General features: G+C 43.8%; 1 protein-coding gene across 5 annotated transcripts in view; it reads right to left on the bottom strand.

Moving 5' to 3' along the window:
- The window catches only part of LOC135310998 (zinc finger protein 462-like), a 77,944-nt gene extending 65,180 nt beyond the window's left edge, over positions 1-12,764 (bottom strand). For 2 of the 5 annotated variants that reach the window (XM_064440141.1, XM_064440144.1), the window contains exons 1-4: positions 12,495-12,763; positions 6,540-12,001; positions 4,850-5,014; positions 3,341-3,612 (exon numbers count right to left, since the gene is read on the bottom strand). In XM_064440141.1, the coding sequence (XP_064296211.1) occupies positions 3,341-3,612; positions 4,850-5,014; positions 6,540-12,001; positions 12,495-12,711 (6,116 nt within the window). In that variant the 5' untranslated portion in view covers positions 12,712-12,763. Of the gene's footprint in view, positions 1-3,340; positions 3,613-4,849; positions 5,015-6,539; positions 12,002-12,494 lie in introns of all 5 variants that reach the window. The other 3 variants (XM_064440146.1, XM_064440142.1, XM_064440143.1) reach the window with 3 other exon arrangements.
- Between the last annotated feature and the right edge of the window lie 7,283 nt (positions 12,765-20,047).

The following is a 20,047-nucleotide window of genomic DNA, read 5'->3' as shown; positions in this document are numbered from 1 at the left end:
TCCCCAAGGCTTGACAGTTATGAGTGGCAGGGCATGTGGGATAGCATGGGCAAATACCTAGGACAGTGGGAACCCCCGGTGTTTTGGAGTTTTACCCCTGAACAAATGCAAAATCTTGAAAAACTAGTAGAATATTTGGAGAAAGTATGTTGTTATGCTGGGAACTCCAGAGAGACACAGGTCACTGCAATGTGCTGGGGCCTGGCCCATGTGTACCAAGCCCTGCTCAAGAGTATTCAGTGCTCCCAAGGGGAAGAGAAGGTCTCTGGATTGAAAGGCAAAGCGACAGGCACTGCGGCTACTCTAAAGGGAGGTCCTCATACTTCTTCCCATAGGGGGGCGATCTAACCTATACCAATCATTTTGTCCTTTACTATTTTGGTTGCCTTCTGCTGCTGCATCAGGCAGCAATTGAGCCTTGTGATTCTCTTTCTTAACTTGCTCCTTTTCCTGTCGCTTCTACTCCTCTTCCTCCCTATTAATATACACCTTCCACGTCGCCTCTAACAACTTATCCATAGATCTTGCCTCTGCTCCTTCTAGCTTTTGCAGTTTTCTCCTAATATCAGGATTCGCCTGCCCCACAAACAAAGTCACAAACATTAGTGCATCGGTCTCTCTCTCCGGATCCTAATCCATCCATTTCCTAGCCATATCACATAGTTGTTCAAAGCAAGCCGACAGAGTTTCATCTTTCCCTTGTACCAACTGATAGAATTTTGACAAGGTTTTCGGTTTTAGAATCGTGTTCCTTACACCGAACAATATCAACCTCTGATATTCACTTAACAATAACCTTTGTGCCTGACTGTTAGGGTCCCAATTCGGGTTGGTGGTGGGGAAAATGATCCTCCAATCTTCTTGCCTGTGCATCCTGAGCGTGAACCCTCTCTGCTTCTTCCCTAGCCTTAACCACAACAGACCTCTGCTCCTCATATGTCAACAATGTATTCAACATCACCTGTATATCCTTCCACTCTGGATCATGATTCCCCACAATAGTTTCCAATACCTTTGCCACCTTTTCTGGGTCTTCCCTATATGTTACAGCCATCTCTTTCCAAGCCCTTAAGTCTGCTACCGAGGAGGGTACTTTAACCCACACCGGTTCTCCTGTCGGACCCACAGCCTGCCTTAAGGGCGCTTGTAGCACTGACCCCCTCTCCTAGTTCTTCCTGCTACTGCACTGAAATTCCCCCCTTCACTTTCAGCATCCCTGTCCATATCCCTATTATCCACTTCTCCAACTTCCCTGTTTCCACCCTGATCATTACCTCCCCATAGATTTCCCTGTCCTGGAGCCAGAAAGCCAAAGTGACAGGCACTGTGACTACTCAAACCCCCATGACAAGTACTGGAGCTGACTCAGAGAATCAACCCGTGCCAGTATCGGTCACCCCCATACACAAGAAGAAATCTTGGAAGCGGACGTCAACTCGTTTAGAAAGGGATGATGAAGAAGCAGGGCCGTCACGGGGAGAAGAGGAGGAAGAAGTCATAAATGAAATAGAGACCACCCGATCCCTGTCCTTGAGTGAGTTGCAAGATATGTGAAAAGATTTCAGCCATCGTTCAGGTGAGCACACTGTCACCTGGCTGCTCTGATGCTGGGATAACGGGGCCAGTAGTCTGGAATTAGAGGGAAAAGAAGCCAAACAACTGGGATCCCTTTCTGGGGAAGGGGGCATTGACAAAGCAAATGGAAAAGGGACACAAGCCCTCAGCCTCTGGAGGCGGCTCCTGTCCGGTGTGAGAGAAAGGTACCTCTTCAAGGAAGATGTTACATATCATCTAGGAAAATGGATGACCATGGAGAAAGGCATCCAGTACCTGAGGGAATTAGCCATGCTTGAGGTGATTTATGGTGACCTGGACAATGAACAGTCATCCAAAGATCCAGATGAAGCCCAGTGCACATGACCCATGTGTGCCGGGAGGGGCGGGGCCACAGCCAAGACAGCTGACCCCAACTGGCCAATGGGATATTCCATACCATGTGATGCCATGACCAGTGTATTAACTGGGGCAGTTGGTGTGCGGGAGGGGGCAGTTGTGGCTTGCGGACTCGTGGTGTCAGGTCGGCGGGTGGTGAGCTGCTGCGTCATGTGCTGTTTGTTTTGGTTATTCATTGCCCCTTCCCCCCGCCTCAGGTTTTGTGCCTCTCTCATTGTTTTCCCTTTTCATTGCATTATTGCTGCTGTTGTTATTGTTTTATTTTAATTATTAATCTGTTCTTATGTCAACCCACGAGTTTTACCCTTCTGATTCTCTCCCCCATCCTGCTGGTGGGGGAGTGAGCGAGTGGCTGTGTGGGGCTGAGTTGCCGGCTAAACCACAACACCTGCCCAGCCCTTGGACTCTTATCCCCTGCTGCTCATCCACATAGGAACCATGCTGTGATACTGACAGAAATGCTGCTTTTCTAACACAAGGGTTTATAAATATTTCTTATATCATGCTTTCTTTCCCACATGCTTTTAATTACAGAACAGTGACAACTTCACCCAATTTAAGGATGTCACTGACAGTGCTATCAATGCCTATGTTAAACAAGCACCTGGATCTCTCTTCTTTAGGTAGGGAAGGGGGATGGGGCAGTTTTCTCCCCAGAAGCTACAGAAAACATGTACATGCGTTTGTCAGTCTAGGATGCCAGTAAAAAAAAAAATCCAATAAACCTCATTTCTTTGTGGCAAGCCATGAATAAATATGATTAAAAGAATTCTAAAGCTTCCCAGCTGTAGGCAAAGAAATAAGTAATGAGGACCTTTATTGTTTATTATGACCATGCATTTTTCATGGGTCACATCAGATAAGGAGTTATTTCCTCAACCCACTTCAAGTATACCACACTGATGTGAAGACCATGTCCATAGACTGAAATTGCATAACACAAATAAGAAAAAATCATCTAACTTTAAGATTGGTTTGTGATGGTTCAACACTAGAAATGAAATCTCTGTCAATCAAATAAGAGTCACAGTACTATTTAAAAATAATGTAGTTACATGGAAGGCTGGTGAAAAATACTTTTTCCTCTTTATGGCTTTTTTAATTTCATGCATTTGACAGGACTGCATAAGTGGTGGGCATCTTTTGCTTGGTGTCCATTTCCCCTACACACAACAAAAAGAGAACTTGAATTCAAGAAGATATAAAAATGGGACTTTTTATAATCACAGGCAATGGCAAAGTTTGGGGGCATAGAAAATACCTAAATCCTGAGAAAGAGAAAAATGTAGCTTGAAATCAAATTGAGCGTGCTCTCCTTCAATGTCAACCAATGTAAAAAACCAGTCATGCTAGTCTGTGCTTCTGTTGAAAATAAACCATAACTTACTTGTGCCTGAAAGCAGAGACAAAGGAGCAATACTGGCAGCTGTACTTGTCTTCCCGGGTAAACATGGCCAGCGCCAAGTGACTCCTCTCATGAGATCGCAGACCCTGCATAGACATCAAAACCCGGTCACACTGGCTGCAGTGGTAGCCCCCAAGCCTGGTTTCATCTTCCAAGGATGCTCCAGATTCAGCTTCTGTAAATTCCACACTGCCAGGGTCTTTCGCTCCCTCAAAACCCTCCAAAGCTGTGCTTGAAGAATCTTCAGCTTCCTGCTAAAAAACACATACCCCCCCAAGCCATCAATTCTCTCTCCCTTCTGCCCCTCAGTCTCTCCTGTGTATTACTTTTAATATCTAGGTTTCCCACTGCATTCACTTTCTAAAGGTATCCCTACCATACTACACTAATGACTTTCTGTATCAAGCAAGCCTAGTCCTTAATTTAATATATATATGTATATACATTAAAAAACAAACAACCCATCTCTTGGTCCCTTTCCTAAGTGTTAATTAGCATAGCACGCATTTTGCAGCAACATTAAAAACTGAAAAGTATATTTATATCATGTGTTTTGGGTCTTGGATTTTCATTTTTGTTCCCTGCTGTTTAGTATCTACTGGGTCAAAAGATGCTATTGACCCCACATAAACATTACTTGAGAAGCAGGGAAAGAGCAGGAACAATTTGATAGAAAGGAAGCATTCCCATTCTGTCAGTAGTACTGGATAAGCTAAAGGAAGGTCAGTGGAAGGACAATGAAAGCTCTTAGGTAGAACCACTTAGACTCTGAAGGACTCAGCTACTTTACACAGCACACAGTTGATGTCATGAAATAGGCACGCTTTAGGTCACGGACTGCAAAGTGAGATTTTTGCTGAGCACTCACTGCAGCAAGAAAAGGAGGAGAACTGCACAACCAGTTCCTGCAACCTTACTGCACTCCCCCTGCTGATATCCTGTAAAGCTGTCTGTGGAGCACAGCCTGTCCTCAGAGACATTCTAGGTGGTCTCCACTTGCATAGGGAGGAAACAGCAGCACATTTACAATTAACCACTTGAATTGGACCCCTGACTCATGTGACTATCTGAATATGTGTTTGCAACACTATAATTTCACTTTTGCATGTGGGTTGGATAAAAAAAAAAAGAGAGAAAACCCCCACACTTTAAGGGTCTAAGAAAGCAGAAAAGTAGCCCAGAACAGCTGAGGGAGAAGCTCCTGCTCATAAATCAAGCCTTTCAGTCATCTGTGATATCAATTCCTTTGTGGCAAATAAGAAATGAGAATTAAGTAGTTTTTGTGCCCCAGATGAAGAGCAGAAGAAAGTCAAAACATCTTAAAGTAAACAAGCTGTGCTGCAGAAACCTGAAGAATTAGATTAGAATGTCATGCTTAACTGTTCAGAATATCCAACCCCAAACCCATTTGACTCCATGGGAGCCCTCTACAGGCTTTCAGTTAGGCCTTAATATCAAATAAAAAATGCTCTCAGTTCACAGAATTCTCACCTTTACTGTAGCTGACACAGAAGAAACATTCCCATACTGGACATGCTTACGGAGATGATTACAGATGGCACGAAGCGTTGGATGAACTTCCACACAAAATTTACATTTGTAGCCAACTACTTTCGTCTCCTTAAGTTTTGAAGCATCTTCCAAGTGTCCAAAAACCTATTGAAGCACATGAGTTAATGTAATACTGAAACATGCTTCTGATATCTCACTTTTAGGAATATACCTAGACCAGATTTTGCACCTCAAGGGAAACTGCATTTAGTGTACATATGTGTATTGGGTCTGGCTGGGATGGAGCTTTCCCCTGTAGCAGCCCTCATAGTGCTGTGCTTTGTATTGGTAGCTAGAAAGATGTTGATAACACATCAGTGTTTTGGCTACTGCTGAGCAGTGCTCCCACAGCATCAGGGCTATCTCTCCAACATTCCCCCCCTCACCCCCAAAGGCCAGTAGTTTGGGCTGGGGGTGGGTAAGATCTTGGGAGGTGACATGGCCAGGACAGCTGACCCAAATTGACCAAAGGGATATTCCATGCCATATGATATCTGCTCAGAAATAAAAGCTAAGAGAAGGGCCGGGGGGGGGGGGGGGGGGGGCAGGCAGGGCAGCATTTGTTATTACAAAGTTTGTCTTCTGGAGCAACTGCTACATGTACTGAAGCCCTACCCCCCCCCCCGGGAAGTAGCTGGACTTCACCTGCTGATGGGAAGTAGAGAATAAATCTTTTGTTTTCCTTTGCTTCTGCATGAGGCATTTGCTTTTGCTTTATTAAACTGCCTTTATCTTGACCCACAGGTTCTTTTCCATCTTATTTTCTTCCCCCTGTCCTGCTGAGGAGGGAGAGTGATAGAGCGGCTTGGTGGGCACCTGGTGTCCAGCCAAGATCAACCCATTACAACATGCTATTGTGCAAAACTTCAACCTCAATTTGCACTGAATTCTATTAAAGCCCTTAAAATAGGTGGACGGGACATGTGCACAGGAAAATCCTTGAGCCTCTACATAATAGTAGTCCCCTATAAGACCGTTCAGTTTTAACTTACAAGACCAAACCATGCTCTTTCATAGTTCCCCCCCCACCCAAAGTAGAGTTACTCCAGATGGGGAGAAAGGTATAGAAAAGAGAAGCAGAATTTGGTCTTCTGTTCACAGGAACGCTTGCCCAAAGCTTGAAGTTATTGGACAGATGCACATAAACATCAGGTTCTTTATCAGAAAATGTACTGAAATAGATAAGCTTGAGAAGAAAATTGGTGTGTTATTTCAAGGTATATTGATGAGCAGTAGAATGGGACATTTGCTAAAGAATCGATGAAAAAACAAACAGCAGCCTTGCAATAGAAGAATAAATAACTGTCAGATACAGATAGCCATCCATAATGGTGGGAGGGTAGAAGAAAGGGAAAATCCTGAAGGAAACAGTTGGAAGGAGCAGAGCTTCCCATGGAGCCTAGGAATAGGTGAAGAATGAAGGAAATGAAAGCAGAATATGTAACTGACTTATAGAGCCCATTGACATGCTGAGTCACTCATTAACCTGCGTTCATTTGGCTGTCAAAGAGAACATACAAGTGGGTATTAGTAATAAGGAGCCTCTTGGGGTATAGGAGAACAGCTTTTGATTTGTTTTTCTCCCTGGGGAGAGGAAGCAGAGGAGGAGACCAGACACACAGATCCTTACCCTCTCTTGTTTGAAATCTGTAAAAGCACCATCTGCATATTTCTGCTTGCTCAAAAGTTGTTTCCTCCTCTCCTGACGTTTGGCACGCTTCTGGAATTCCTCATTGTGACTATTCAAGTGTGAGGTCAGCTCTGCCATGCTATGCAACTTAGCATCACAGTGCTTGCACCGGTAGACAGCATTATGAGAGCGGGTGCCGCTTCCCAATATGGTAAAGTCGCTCTTCAAATCCTTGCTGTGGTGGTCAGTGTAATGCATGCACAGCAGCTCTGCTGTGTTGAAGGATAGCTTGAAACATTTTATGCATCTGAAAGGAAGCCACTCAGTTTCCTGAGCCTCGCTCTCCACCTCAGGCTTTTCAAAGTCATTCCTTTCCTCAGCTGGAGTCGACTTTTCATGGTCATCTGCATACACAGCAGTGAAGTAACCCCCCAGCTTGCTTGCATGCTGCTTCTTAGGGAAAACACCAGGGTGACGCTTCATGTAGTGGGACACAATACCTTTTTTGCTAAAAGATTGAAAGGAACAAAGCGAGCATTTCTTCTTTTCCACAGCACTCCTCAGCTCCTCACTTAACTGAGGAGTGTCATCTTTGGGAGGAGATGGAATGATCACTTTATTGGGTTTGTCACTTACTGTCCTGGAAGCTGCTAAACAATGAGTGTAGTAAGCATCAATGTCATGCCTTTTCTGGTAGTGTGCTGCAAGCCCTTTGCGGATAGGGTTGGTGTAGGAACACAAAGCACACTTGAAGAGGTTGTTCTTGCCTTCTGGTTGTGCCCGAACGTTATTATGTTTGATGCGGTAATGCCTGGCTATCCCCTTCCGGGTAGAACAGAAGTATTTGCAGAGCTGACACCGGAACACTGTGTGAGACACTAAGTGAGAACTGGAGAAATGAGGTGCTGAGATACAGACTTCTCCAACACCATCAGAAGCAATTTCTGGGGAGGCCTTGATTTCAATTACTATGTCTGGCTCCACTGAGGCGGACACCTTTGGTGGGGACTGAGCAAAAACATCAAATTCAGGCTGATTATGGTATTTCTCATAGTGAATTTTGAGCTTCTCCAGTGTGCCATGGGTGTAAGGGCATAGTTTGCACCGGTATGCACCATAGCCTTGCTTGAAAATCTTACTGGTCTCTTCTATATCATTCTGGGCAATGTCATTCGACTGTTCCACATCATGCACGAAGTCTTCAGCAGTGACCTTTACTGATGGGTGCCGTTTCTGGTAATGTGTGAGGACACCATGAATGCGTGTGTTAATGTATGGGCAATGTCTGCACTTGTACACAGCCCCTGGGTTAATGTCTGCGTCCTGTGCAAAGTCAGCAGCTTTTACTTTCATGCCAGGATGCTTTTTGCCATAATGTGTCAGGAGGCCATGCAAGTTATTGTAGTCAGACTGGCAAACTGTACACTGATAGGGAGTGGAGGAGATAGCAGGGTTTGCAGAAGCCAGCTGAATTTTTTTTTCCTGGGAAAGGCTGGGATCCTCCACATCCTGGTCCATCTGTGATGTTACTTCATTTTCAGAATTAATCCTGGCCCTAACTTCATCAAGCTGTGTGCCAATTTTCTCAGCAGCATCTTTTTCTTTAATGATATCTAACAGTACAGATTCATCCCCATTCATAGCCCAAGGGTGAAAAGCCTGGTAGTGATTAGTAATATCCCAAATGGAAGATGCTTCAAAAATGCAGTCTCTGCATTTATAGGTCTTTGCCTCTGTTGGCATCACTAGGGTAGGAGAAGGATCTGGACCTGCCCAGAGTTTAGTTGCCATATATGTATAGTCAACATAATGTTCAGGATGTCTCCTTTGGTAATGTACAAGCAAACCGCTTGGTTCCATATGTGAATAAATGCACCATTCACAGTGATAACCAGCTTCTATCAAGCCATCTAAAAATGCCCATCTCAGAATGGATGTGACTGTAGCCTTCAGATATGGATGGTCTTTCTTAATATGCTTCCTCAATGCATAGAAGTAAGGTGATGTGTAGCCACACTGCCTGCATTTGAGGGTTCTCAGCTTTGTCTTGTCCTGTTCAGTGCTGGAGGTGTGAGCAGGCATGCTGCCAGATGATTTCTTCTGGTTACGATCACAAAGGCTTCTAATGGTGGCTGTATGCTGCCTAATCACATCTGCGTTCACCTTGAAATCACGATGCTTCTTTTGATAATGAATGAGCACACCTTTCACAGTCCGGTTTCCATAATCGCAGTGCTGGCAGAAGAACATTTCGTTCTCAAGGGGATTCACAGAGCTCTCAGAACTTCCCTGGCTCAACTGCTGCACTGACACTGGCAGTTTCTGAATCCCAGGTGGCAGCTCACCAGCCTTCATCATTGCTGCAGTAGGGGGTGCCTGCCTGATGTACTTGGCAGTGACCTTTATTTCCGGATGCCTTTTCTGGTAGTGGACAAGCACTCCCACAACTGAACGGTTGCTGTATGAACAGTGTTTGCAATAGTAGAGTTCAGGAGCAAGGTCTGGCAGCATTGGGGGGGGGTGTGGAGGTTGAGAAGCCAAATTGGACAGTTTTGAGGAGACAGACACCCCCACCTCAAAAGACATTTGAGCCAGGGCAGAGCCCCTGTCAACAGAAGCTATATGCATGGTCTTCTGAATTCTGAAATATGATGCTTTTTCTTCAGGGTGTTTTTTCTGGTAATGCACCAGAACTGAATGCATGTTAGGGCTTGCAAATGAGCACACATCACAGTCATAAACAACCACAGAATTGACCGAAGGTGCCTTCTGATTTTCACATTCAGGACTAAAGCTCTTTGTGGCAGTCTTGTTAAAACTTGCTGGCACAGTAGTCCCATGAGCCATGGGGGTGGAGGTTGCCATAGTTTTTGGAGCAGAATTCAAGATTTCTCTCAGTGTTTGAGACTCTGTGTTAAGCCCCTCTTGCTGCTCAACAACATAGCTTGAAAATATCATTGCATTGTTAATTTTCACTGTTGGATGCATTCTCTGGTAATGCGGCATCAGACTTCTAACATTTGGGCTAGTGTAAGAACAGAAGCGACAGCGATAGATCAGATCAGAGTGATCAAAGTTCAATACATTCATAGCTTCAGGATGATGCTCTCCATAGTGTTGCTGCAGATCTTCAAAGTTCGTATAGTCAATATAACACTCAAGGCATCTGTATACTGCACTGTGATCATTGGGATCCAAGATATACCTAAAGCTGAATTTTATGTAGGGGTGCATCCGTTGGTAGTGGGTACTAACACTCCTGGCAGATTTGTTGCTAAAATCACAGTGTTTACAATAGTAAAGCCTGCCAGAGTCAGTAATCTCCACATTTTCATTGTTCTGATCAGGGCCATACATATTTGGCTGGCTTCCCAGAACAGAGTCATTAAGGCTCTGTTGGTCTTTCATGTTAATGGAAGAAAAATAATCTTCCTCATCTTCAGATAACGTGAGCTCAATCTCTGTTCCGTTGGTGGAATTATAATCATGATGCATGATTCTGAAGTTTGCATCCTTCTGGGAATCATTAGTCTCTCTCCCCCACATTTGCTGGGGTGCATAAGAACTAGAAACCTCTACTATTGGTTCTGTTTGTTCTTCTTCTCTGTCTAATTCCACTTCTATCTCCACCTCGTCATCTTCCTCCTCTTCCTCATCATCCTCTACATTAATCACAGCATCTTCTTGCTGTTTGTTTTGGTTTATTTTGCTCTGCAGGTTGCTTGCTATTTCATCAATTCTAGTTCTTTTCTTCACTGGTGAGAGATCCAAAGGGCAGTCATTTGACACCTTCCGAGCGACTTTAGCAACAAAGTTATTTTTAGACAAGAGACCAAGAATTGAGGTCTGGCTTTTCTTCACTGTGCTGACAGATGTGAGAGCATCTGTCTCGCTCTCTTGTGGCATGTTGGATGGCAGTCCATCATAGTTTGGTAAGTTGTCACAAAATGAGTGCTTGTGCTGCTGATGAACTCTGAGGCCTTTCAAAGTAGTGGTAGAATAGTTACACATTGTGCACTTATAAGGATGCTGTGAATGGGGTTGAGGCAACTGCTGCTGTTGCTGCTGCACTGTTTCTGTCATCCCAGCTGACTTCCTTCCATTTATATTTCCACTTTCATAAGAAACCATGTTGTCATTCAAAGAGGAGACAATGTTTTCACTCTGAGAATTCAGAGTGTCCCAGTCTGATGTTGTACCTGCATGACATTGCCTATGAGCTCCAAGCTTTAACAAACTCTTACAGGTGAAAGGGCATTCACTGCATTTGTATACAGTTGTCTTCCCAGACAGGTGGATATTCTCAATGTGACGGGAGATGCTTCGGCGGTGCATTGTGAGGAAAGAGCAAAAAGGACATTGGAACCTGTTCATGTATCTTCTAAAGGGAATTCCTTTAGTTTCCAACAGCTTGTTGCCATCAGAACCCATCAGTTGCTCTGCAGATATTCCTGAAGTCTGGTGGTCCACAGAGTTCAAGCCATTCTCGCTGTCTACTTCATTTAGCTCTTCATCTGAGCTGGAGTCATTTAGCATATTGTTTGTTTCCAAGTCAGCAGAAGAATTTGTCATGTCAGCAACTCCATAGCAGGATCTGTCAGACAAATTAACTATGTCTGAGTTGTGAGGTAATTTAGACTTCATTTGAGAATAAGACACAGAAGAAAACTTAGAGGATATAGAAGAGTCGGGCCTGATAAGGGAATTTCCTGTAGAGCTTCTGAAGTTTGAGACATCAGCATTCAACATATCACGTCCTGTCATATTCATAGAGATATAATTAGAGTTTGGGGAGGCATTCCTGGCACTCTTACTCTGCACATCAGGCGCACTGGCTCTGTCTTGTTCCTGCCTCACACTTGACAGTATTTTTACCATGCTGCGGTGCTTCTTCATCATATGGTCACACCAGCGCTCCCTTCGAGGTGTCTGGTAACTGCACCATTCACAGCAAAAATTGCCCCTGGACTTTGTTAGAGGCTTGACCATGGACTCCAAAATGCTCCGCTCTACCACCTCTGCAGGCAATTCCTTGCAAGGTTCCTGCACTGGAGCAGAGGCAGATGTCAATTCAGATACAGCAGAGGTAGTAGTAGGAGTTAAACTCTCCTTCAGATTGTTTTTGTGATACATTTTCTGGTGCTTAATAATCCTTGCACGCCTTGGTGATTTGTAGGTGCAGAACTGGCAAGAGAAAACTTTGCCAAACCCCTCATGCATCACGATGTTGTAATTTAAGGATCCAGCAGCGTGTGACCCTACTGAGCTCCCCCCAACTTGTGCTCCATGAACCTTGCGAGTGTGCTCTATGAGGAGGTTTTTAGATCGGAAGTAACGCACACAGAATTTGCACTGGAAAAACTTGTTTGTTGGTTTAGGATTTGGAGCCATATGTTGACCATACAAACTTTGTCTCTGGCTATAATAACTTCCAGTCCCCATCTGAGTTGTTGTATTTTGCCCTAAAATAAGAATTAAAAAGTAAATATGTAAATAATTAAAATTAATCAGTCCCCCATCTACCCTGTATGCATATGAATACACACACATCCTGAACACATTAATCACACCAGGATTCCCTCACTTATTTATGATTAGACCTGTGCATATGAGAATGGACAGAAAACTAACAGATGGTATATAATTTGGGATAGACAATTTCCAAAATAAGCTTCTTGAAATAAAAAGGTATGCTAATAAAGTTCAAAACTCTTCTAGAGCTCATGGTGGTGTAAAGCAAGGAAAAGAAGCAGTATGAGGAAGCATGTGAAAAATAGCAAGATGAAAAATCCACATGTTTGCATTTACAGAAAAAATATGGCTGTAACTAAACAACATTCATTTCACTACCATAGTGATAAAGATAACAGTTTTTAAAAATCACACTGAAACATATCAATTAAAATACACTGAAATAAGTCACATGTGAGATAGGGGCTTAGGGTTGAGGTTTACCTATTTCATCTGCAATTGTAAATTCATCCTTTACAGAAGAAAATTCAGTCTCGGTCTGGTTGCTAGCATTCATGGAGCCAGACCTTGGCTGGCTAGGGTTTTCCTCAGAGACAGCTGTTGGCTGCAGAAAAGCAGTATGAACATCCTGAATGTGAGCTTTTAGATCTTCATAGGATGGAGCTCGGAAATCACAGCCATCACACTGCAGCACCTCCATGGTTCAGGAATGATCTTTTTTATTAGAAAATTCTGCAAGAAAAACAAGGAAAGGAGAATGAAAGAGGCAGAGGTTTGTTTTGTTTTGTTTTTCTCTGGTTGGTTTGGGGAATTTTTTGTTTTGTTTTTACAGAAATGCCACAGTGAATTCTGAAAATATATTAACACCAAGCTTCCTATCACATGACTTAATGATTTCCAGAAATTCCATAATTACTGCATCCTAAAACTCAACATTTAAGAGGCATCAAGGCAATTTTGATTCAAAGAAAGCCCTAGCTACATAACTTGCAGGTTGCTGTTATCAATGCTACAGTCAACCTTCTGACAAATGACTACTGTTTCAATGGACTTTGTCCTCTAGGCTTTTCCATTACTCAGGAGATAACTGTTGTTAAGAAGTTTGTCTCATTCAGAGACTAGCAGCTATATGCTAGAACAACCACCACATTACTCCCAAACATTCATGCACTGAAACTTACAAACAGATGACAGTGGTTTCTGCTTCTATAAGACCCACTCTAACCTTCTTGGAAGCTGAGAAAGTCCTGACAGTTTCATTACCAGCAATTTAAAAACCCCTTAAAATGGAAACAGTTGTCTGTCTTTTCAAAAGCCTAGAATTCCTGACTTCAGTGGAAAACATAAGCATAATTGCAAAGTGAGATCTAAATATGTGTATTCAGAACAGAATGCTGTGCATTGGAATTAATTCTACCAAACACCGAGAACATCTCCACTCTTTGTTATAATTCCTACAGAGTTCCATTATGGTCTGTCATTGGGGACATATCTTTGGTGGTATAGTAGTTTGAGGAAGCAATGGGCAGCAAGAAGAATAGGAATACTGCAAAAGTACAATGGAAACATAAGTAACAGCAATCTTCCCTAAACACTTCATTACTTCATTGATTAATCCCAAACCTCTGTACACTGTAATGTACAAAGTAACAAAATTTGGTAAGATCAGTATGTGACCAATTAATCCTGCATCACAGAACACTGGGGAGGAATTTATCACTAGCTTATGTACTGCCATAAACAAGAGGACACACAAAATACAAGAAATGCAAAAGGCTGAGACCCTCCTGCCCTGTACAGAAATTGGGCACAAAAGCAACCTACTATTTTAAAGTATTAACTCATTTATTAAGTTTCCCACACATTGCATTGGGCCAAGATATCCTAGGAGTTCCAGAGGTCCAAGACACAATAGCAGACAAAAACATTTTACTGTGAAAATTCCATGTATTTACTGTAGAATGTAAAGCTACTTCTATAGCAAGATGAAAACTTGCTGCAGTCAAGACTCAGGGAATTTTACTTCATTTAGTTTATTGTCAACTAATATGAACTTTTAATTACTGGTTTGGATATTGAAAAAGAAAGAAAACAGTGAAGCAAACAATTAGGGAAGCACCTATCCTCCCCCTTCCCCAGAGTCAACTATAAGCCAGACACTTATCTACCACCCCCTTAGTCTCAACTCCCCTTGTTTTTGCCACACATTACACCCAATCAGTTCCAATTCCTTCAGCGAGGTGACAGGCAGCACAGAAGGTTGGGGCCAGCACATAATGGTTTCTTTCTGTCCCTCCTTATTTCTTACTCATCTTCCTCCACTGCTTCTTGCTTCTTACTGCTCTGCTCCAGTGTGGCTTCCACCATGGGCCACAGTCCCTTTTGAGAGTGCCACTGCTCCAGTGTGTAGCACCTCCTTCCAAGAGTGCGTCTCTTACCCCTATTGGCAACTGCCCCTTCTTAAATATGTTTGAGCAGAGGCACAATATGCTCCTCTGATTCTTTGAAAGTTTGGCTCACAATGGGTTCTTTCAATTTGTTTTGGAACTGGCTGTTCATGGCCTCCTCCCACACTGCAACCCCTTGCTACCAAAACCCAGCAATTTATGCCCAATATAAACCCCAAAACCACTAGGGCACAAAGAGAGGACACTGAATAAAATAATGTTTTGTCTTATAGCCTGCTAAAATAAACTTATGGCAAGTCTATTTCTGGAGAGCGAGCACACAGATACTCCACATGTTTAATCTACATTACTGTGCTCATTGCAATATGTGTCCCCCACCACTTCCAACAACAACAACAAACCAACCAAAAAAAGCACAAACAGTGCACCAGCTTCTTTTCAGCTAGCAAAGCTGCAATGATTAAGATACTTGAGCTTTTATTTGCAAGCACCAGATCAAACACTGTGGAAGAGGTTACTACCTGTTCTGGGACCAAATTATAGTAGTGAGTGAAGCCCCACTCCATGTCTCTTTTAGCACAGTCCATTAGACCTGAAAACATTTTTTTCCCCATAGAGCAAATGACTCCTGCATTTAGAGCACTTCACAGAAAAGCAGATCATCCATTTTTCACTATCTGTTCCCCAAGCTTAGTCTTCTCATCTCAACCAAACAAACCACAGCTCTGCTGAATGTGTTTATCACACTTTCAAGAGGTATGAGCCCCTGCGCCACTGAAACTTTAAGACTCACTAAGCTGCCCTACTCCTCTGAGCTTTGGGAACAGCCATTTTAGCTCAGACAACTGCACTCAGGGGCTCATAGCTTCTTGCTTGTGCACAACATGGCCTCACTTATCTCTCAGATTCATCTTGGGTATACAAGATTTTTTTCCCTTAGATGATACAAAAAAACAAGCCAAAACAAAACAAAACCACCATCATCTAAGAATAGGACTCTCCCTTTTTTGTATGATTTACACACACACCCAAATAGTATCTGTTCTCATGTGCTGTCAAAACAGCATCTTTTCTTCCTGAACAATCATTTTCAAAGATCTCCAAAAGTTCTTTTAACTCATGAATTATAAATGTGTTTATTAATTTCAGCAACACAGTCTTACACAGTTCTATGGACTTAATCAAAACACAGTAACCTCCCAGCAGGAGGACGGGGAAGCAGAAAGTAGGACCCCCTCCAAACTGCCCTGTCCTCATCCTATGGGAGTAGTCTTTCTTCGCACAGAAGACACCCCACTCCCATGCCAGATTCCAAAGTCTAATGAGCTTTGTTAATCACCAGCCACTGCATCAGCAAACCCCAGCAGCAGATACACCTTTCAACACAAAGGGCTGTAACCACGTCTTTAAAAGAGGTTCCCTGAAAGCTCCATTATGTAGAAGGGGGGGGGGAATTTCTCCTCTTTAAACTTCGGCCCCTTTAGAAACAACACAAAAACCTTTCTGTGTGTGTCTTTAGGGAAACTTTAAGCCAGTTTACAAAATAAGAACCAGAAGGGGGGAAAAAAATGAATTGATGTTTTTAAAAGGATAAACACAACCGCTTCAGCCTGGCACAATAAGAGGTAAAAAACAACCACCATCGCTAGTGTATACTGTTAACATTCTTTAATATTCTAACACTGTCGAGACAACAGCCAGCAACCTCGAGGATAATTTCAGAAAAATCTCTAATCCTTTTGCTACAAAGTAAAATAAAGAGTTGAGAGATCAGTAATAGCTACTGATTATAAAAAAGAACCTTTCTAATGAGTTCTAGCTTTAATGTCACAACAATCTCGCCCACAGAAGCTGCGCAGAATCATAGAAGAGGTTAATCTTACAGCAGCTAAGAGCAACAAATATTAGGTACAGTTGAATAGCCTTCAATTTAATGTTTTTACCAAGCACCATGTTGAAGTCAGGATGAAGCATTTTGTAAGGAATTCTACTTAATATTTGCACATTTTTCTGTAACATTCAGTTATTGCTCATAGGAGATAAAAAAACACAGAAACTGTTAGTTCAAACTACACTATCAAAAGAAACTGAAATAGGTGTGCCTTTCTCTCTCTTTTTTCTCCCCTCCTTTTTGTCCATGTGGCATATAGAATTGAGAATGGTGGCACGTTTTCAGATAAGATGTTAATATCTGACCTATCTAGAGAGGTTTGCTGCCTGCCAGGGAGCCCGGATCCAGGATATTGTGGAGAGACCACCAAAGCTCATCCAGCCCTCTGACTACTACCCCCTCCTGTTCTTCCCTGTGGGCACCAATGATACTGCTAGGGGCAACCTGGAGAGTATCAGAAGTGACTACAGAGCTCTGGGGACTGTAGTTAAGAGCATGGGTGCCCTGGTGTTCTCCACAATCCTGCTGGTGAGGGGCAAGGGTGTGAGGAGGGGGGCACTGGTAATGCATGTCAATAACTCGCTGCAAAACTGGTGTTGGCAACAGGGTTTTGGGTTCTATGTCCATGGGACACTTTGCAGATCAATGTCTGCTTGGGAGAGATGAGATCTACATCACTAAGCAGGGCAAAGCTATTTTTGCCAAGAAAAAGTCTGACATCATAAAGAGGGCTTTAAACTAAGAATGACAGAAGAAGCAGAAAGTAACCAGCAGCCCTGTGAGAGTGAAAAACAAGGTCCAAAAGCAAAGGACCTGGGGTGATGTGACAGGAATTCGGAACACAAAATCAACAAAACAGGGCTGAAGCGGGATTACCTCCAGCAATTGCATATAAGTGAGGAAGTGCCTACAAGGCACCATTATAAAGAAGTCCCCCAAACCCTTTCTAGGAAGTCAACGTGCCTCTCTGAAGTGCCTGTACACCAATATATGCAGTATGGGGGAATAAACATGATGAGTTAGACTTGTGTGCAGTTGCAGGGCTATGATCCTGTTTGGATTACAGAGACATGATGGGATGGTTCCTATAACAGGAGTGTTGCAATGGAGAGATACAGGCTCTTTAGGAAGGACAGGCTGGGAAGATGAGGGGGAGTTGCCCTTTATGTGAGAGAGCAGATGGAGTGCACGGAGCTCTGCCTGGAGATGGATGAGGAGCCACCTGAAAGATTATGGGTTAGGATTAAAGAGAAGACAGTAAAGTAAAAAGTAAAGGTGACAATATAGAATCATAGAATCATAGAATCATTTAGGTTGGAAAAGACCTTACCAAGTCTAAGCATTAACTGACAACTGTCAAGTCCACCACTAAACCATGACCATGATATGTGTCTCATCTACACAACTTTTAAATACCTCCAGGGATTGTGATTTAACCACTTCTATGGGCAGCCGGTTCCAATGCTTAATAACCATTTCAGTGAAGAAATTTTTCCTAATATCCAATCTAAACCTCCCCTGATGCAACTTGAAGCCATTTCCTCTCATCTTATCACTAGTAACTTGGGAAAAGAAACTAAGCCCCACCTCACTACAACCTCCTTTCAGGTAGTTGTAGAGAGCGATAAGGTCTCCCCTCAGACTCCTCTTCTCCAGGCTCAACAACCCCAGTTCCCTCAGCCACTCCTCATAGGACTTGTGCTCTAGACCCTTCACCAGCTTCCTTACTCTTCTCTGGACATGCTCCAGCACCTCAGTGTCATTCTTGTTCTTAGGGGCCCAAAACTGAACTCAGTATTCAAGGTGCAGCCTCACCAGTGCCAAGTACAGGGTACAATCACTTCCCTAGTCCTGCTGGCCACGTTATTTCTGATACGGGCCAAGATGCTATCGGCTGCCTTGGACACCTGGGCACACTGCTGACTCATATTCAGCTGGCTGTTGACCAGCACCACCAGGTCATTTTCCACCAGGCAGATTTCCAGCCACTCTTCCCCAAGCCTGTAGCATTGCATGGAGGGGTTGTTATGAACCAAGTGTAGGACCTAGCACTTAGAATCATAGATTCATAGAATCATTAAGGTTGGAAAAGACCTCTAGGAACATCAAGTCCAACCATCAGCCCAAGGCTACCATGTTTACTAAACCATGCCTTGAAGTGCTGCATCTACATGTCTTTTAAATACCTTCGGAGATGGTGACTCTACCACCTCTGTGGGCAGCCTGTTCCAATGTCAGCAAATAGTCTTGTTGAATCTCATACAATTTGCCTCAGCCCATCGATCCAGCCTGTCCAGGTCCCTCTGCAGAGCCTTCCTGCCCTCGAGCAGATCAACACTGCCATCCAACTTGGTGTCATCTGCAAACTTGCTGAGGGTGCACTCGATCCCCGCATCCAGATCATTGATAAAGATATTAAGCAGAACTGCCCCCAATACTGAGCCCTGGGGAACACCGCTTGTCACCAGCTACCAACTGGATTTGAGTCCATTCACCACCACTCTTTGTGCCTGGCCATCCAGCCAGTTTTTTACCCAAGGAACGGTATGCCTGTCCAAGCCATGAGCAGCCAGTTTCTCCAGGAGAATGCTGTAGGAAAAAGTGCCAAAGGCCTTACTAAAGTCCAGCTAAACATCCACAGCCTTTCCCTCATCCACTAGGCGGGTCACCTGGTCATAGGAGGCAATCAGGTTGGTCAAGCAGGACCTGCCCTTCATAAACCCATGCTGACTGGGCCTGATCCCCTGGTTGTCCTGTACATGCCACGTGATGGCAATCAAGACGATCTGCTCCATAACCTTCCCCGGCACCAAGGTATGACTGACAGGCCTGTAGTTCCCTGGATCTGCCTTCCAGACCTTTTTGTAGATGGGCGTCACATTGGCAAGCCTCCATTTGTCTGGGACCTCCCCTGTTAACCAGGACTGCTGATAAATGATTGAAAGTGGCTTGGTGAGCACTTCCACCAGCTCCCTCAGCACCCTTGGGTGGATCCCATCCAGCCCCATAGACTTGTGTGTGTCTAAGTGGTGTAGCAGGTCGCTAACCATTTCCCCTTGGATTGTTGGGACTTCGTTCTGCTCCCCGCCCCTGTCTTCCGGCTCAAGGGGGTGGGTGCCCCGATAACAATTGGTCTTAGTATTGAAGACTGAGGCAAAAAGGCACTGAGTACCTCAGCCTTTCCCTCATCCTTTCTCACTGCTTCCCCCTGCATCCAATACAGGATGGAGATTCTCCTTAGCCCTCCTTTTGATGCTAATACATTTACAGAAACATTTTTTAGTCTTTTATGGCAGTAGCCAGATTAAGTTGTAGTTGGGCTTTGGCCCTTCTAGTTTTCTCCCTGCGTACCCTCACGACATCCTTGTAGTCCTCTTGAGTTGCCTGCCCCTTCATCCAAAGTTCATAAAATCTCTTTATTTCCCTGTGTCCCAGGCAAACCTCTGCGTACAGCCAGGCCAGTCATCTTCCCTGCCGGCTCATCTTTCAGCACATAGGGACAGCCTGCTCCTGCACCTTTAAGACTTCCTTGGTTTCATGGTGGACTTGGCAGTGTTAGGTTAACAGCTGGACTCAATGATCTTAAAGGTCCTTTCCAACCCCTATTATTCTATGATTCTATGATCTATGAGTCTAGGATTTATTTTTAGCCAGGTGTATTGGGTTTCTGTGGCAATATTTGGTAGCATGGGGTGCTGCAGTGGTGGCTTCTGTCAGAAGACACCAGGAGCTGCCGC

The sequence above is a fragment of the Phalacrocorax carbo genome, unplaced genomic scaffold (genome assembly GCF_963921805.1).
Source record: "Phalacrocorax carbo unplaced genomic scaffold, bPhaCar2.1 SCAFFOLD_159, whole genome shotgun sequence".
NCBI classification, from domain to species: domain Eukaryota; kingdom Metazoa; phylum Chordata; class Aves; order Suliformes; family Phalacrocoracidae; genus Phalacrocorax; species Phalacrocorax carbo.
This window is presented reverse-complemented; position numbering and strand designations above follow the sequence as displayed.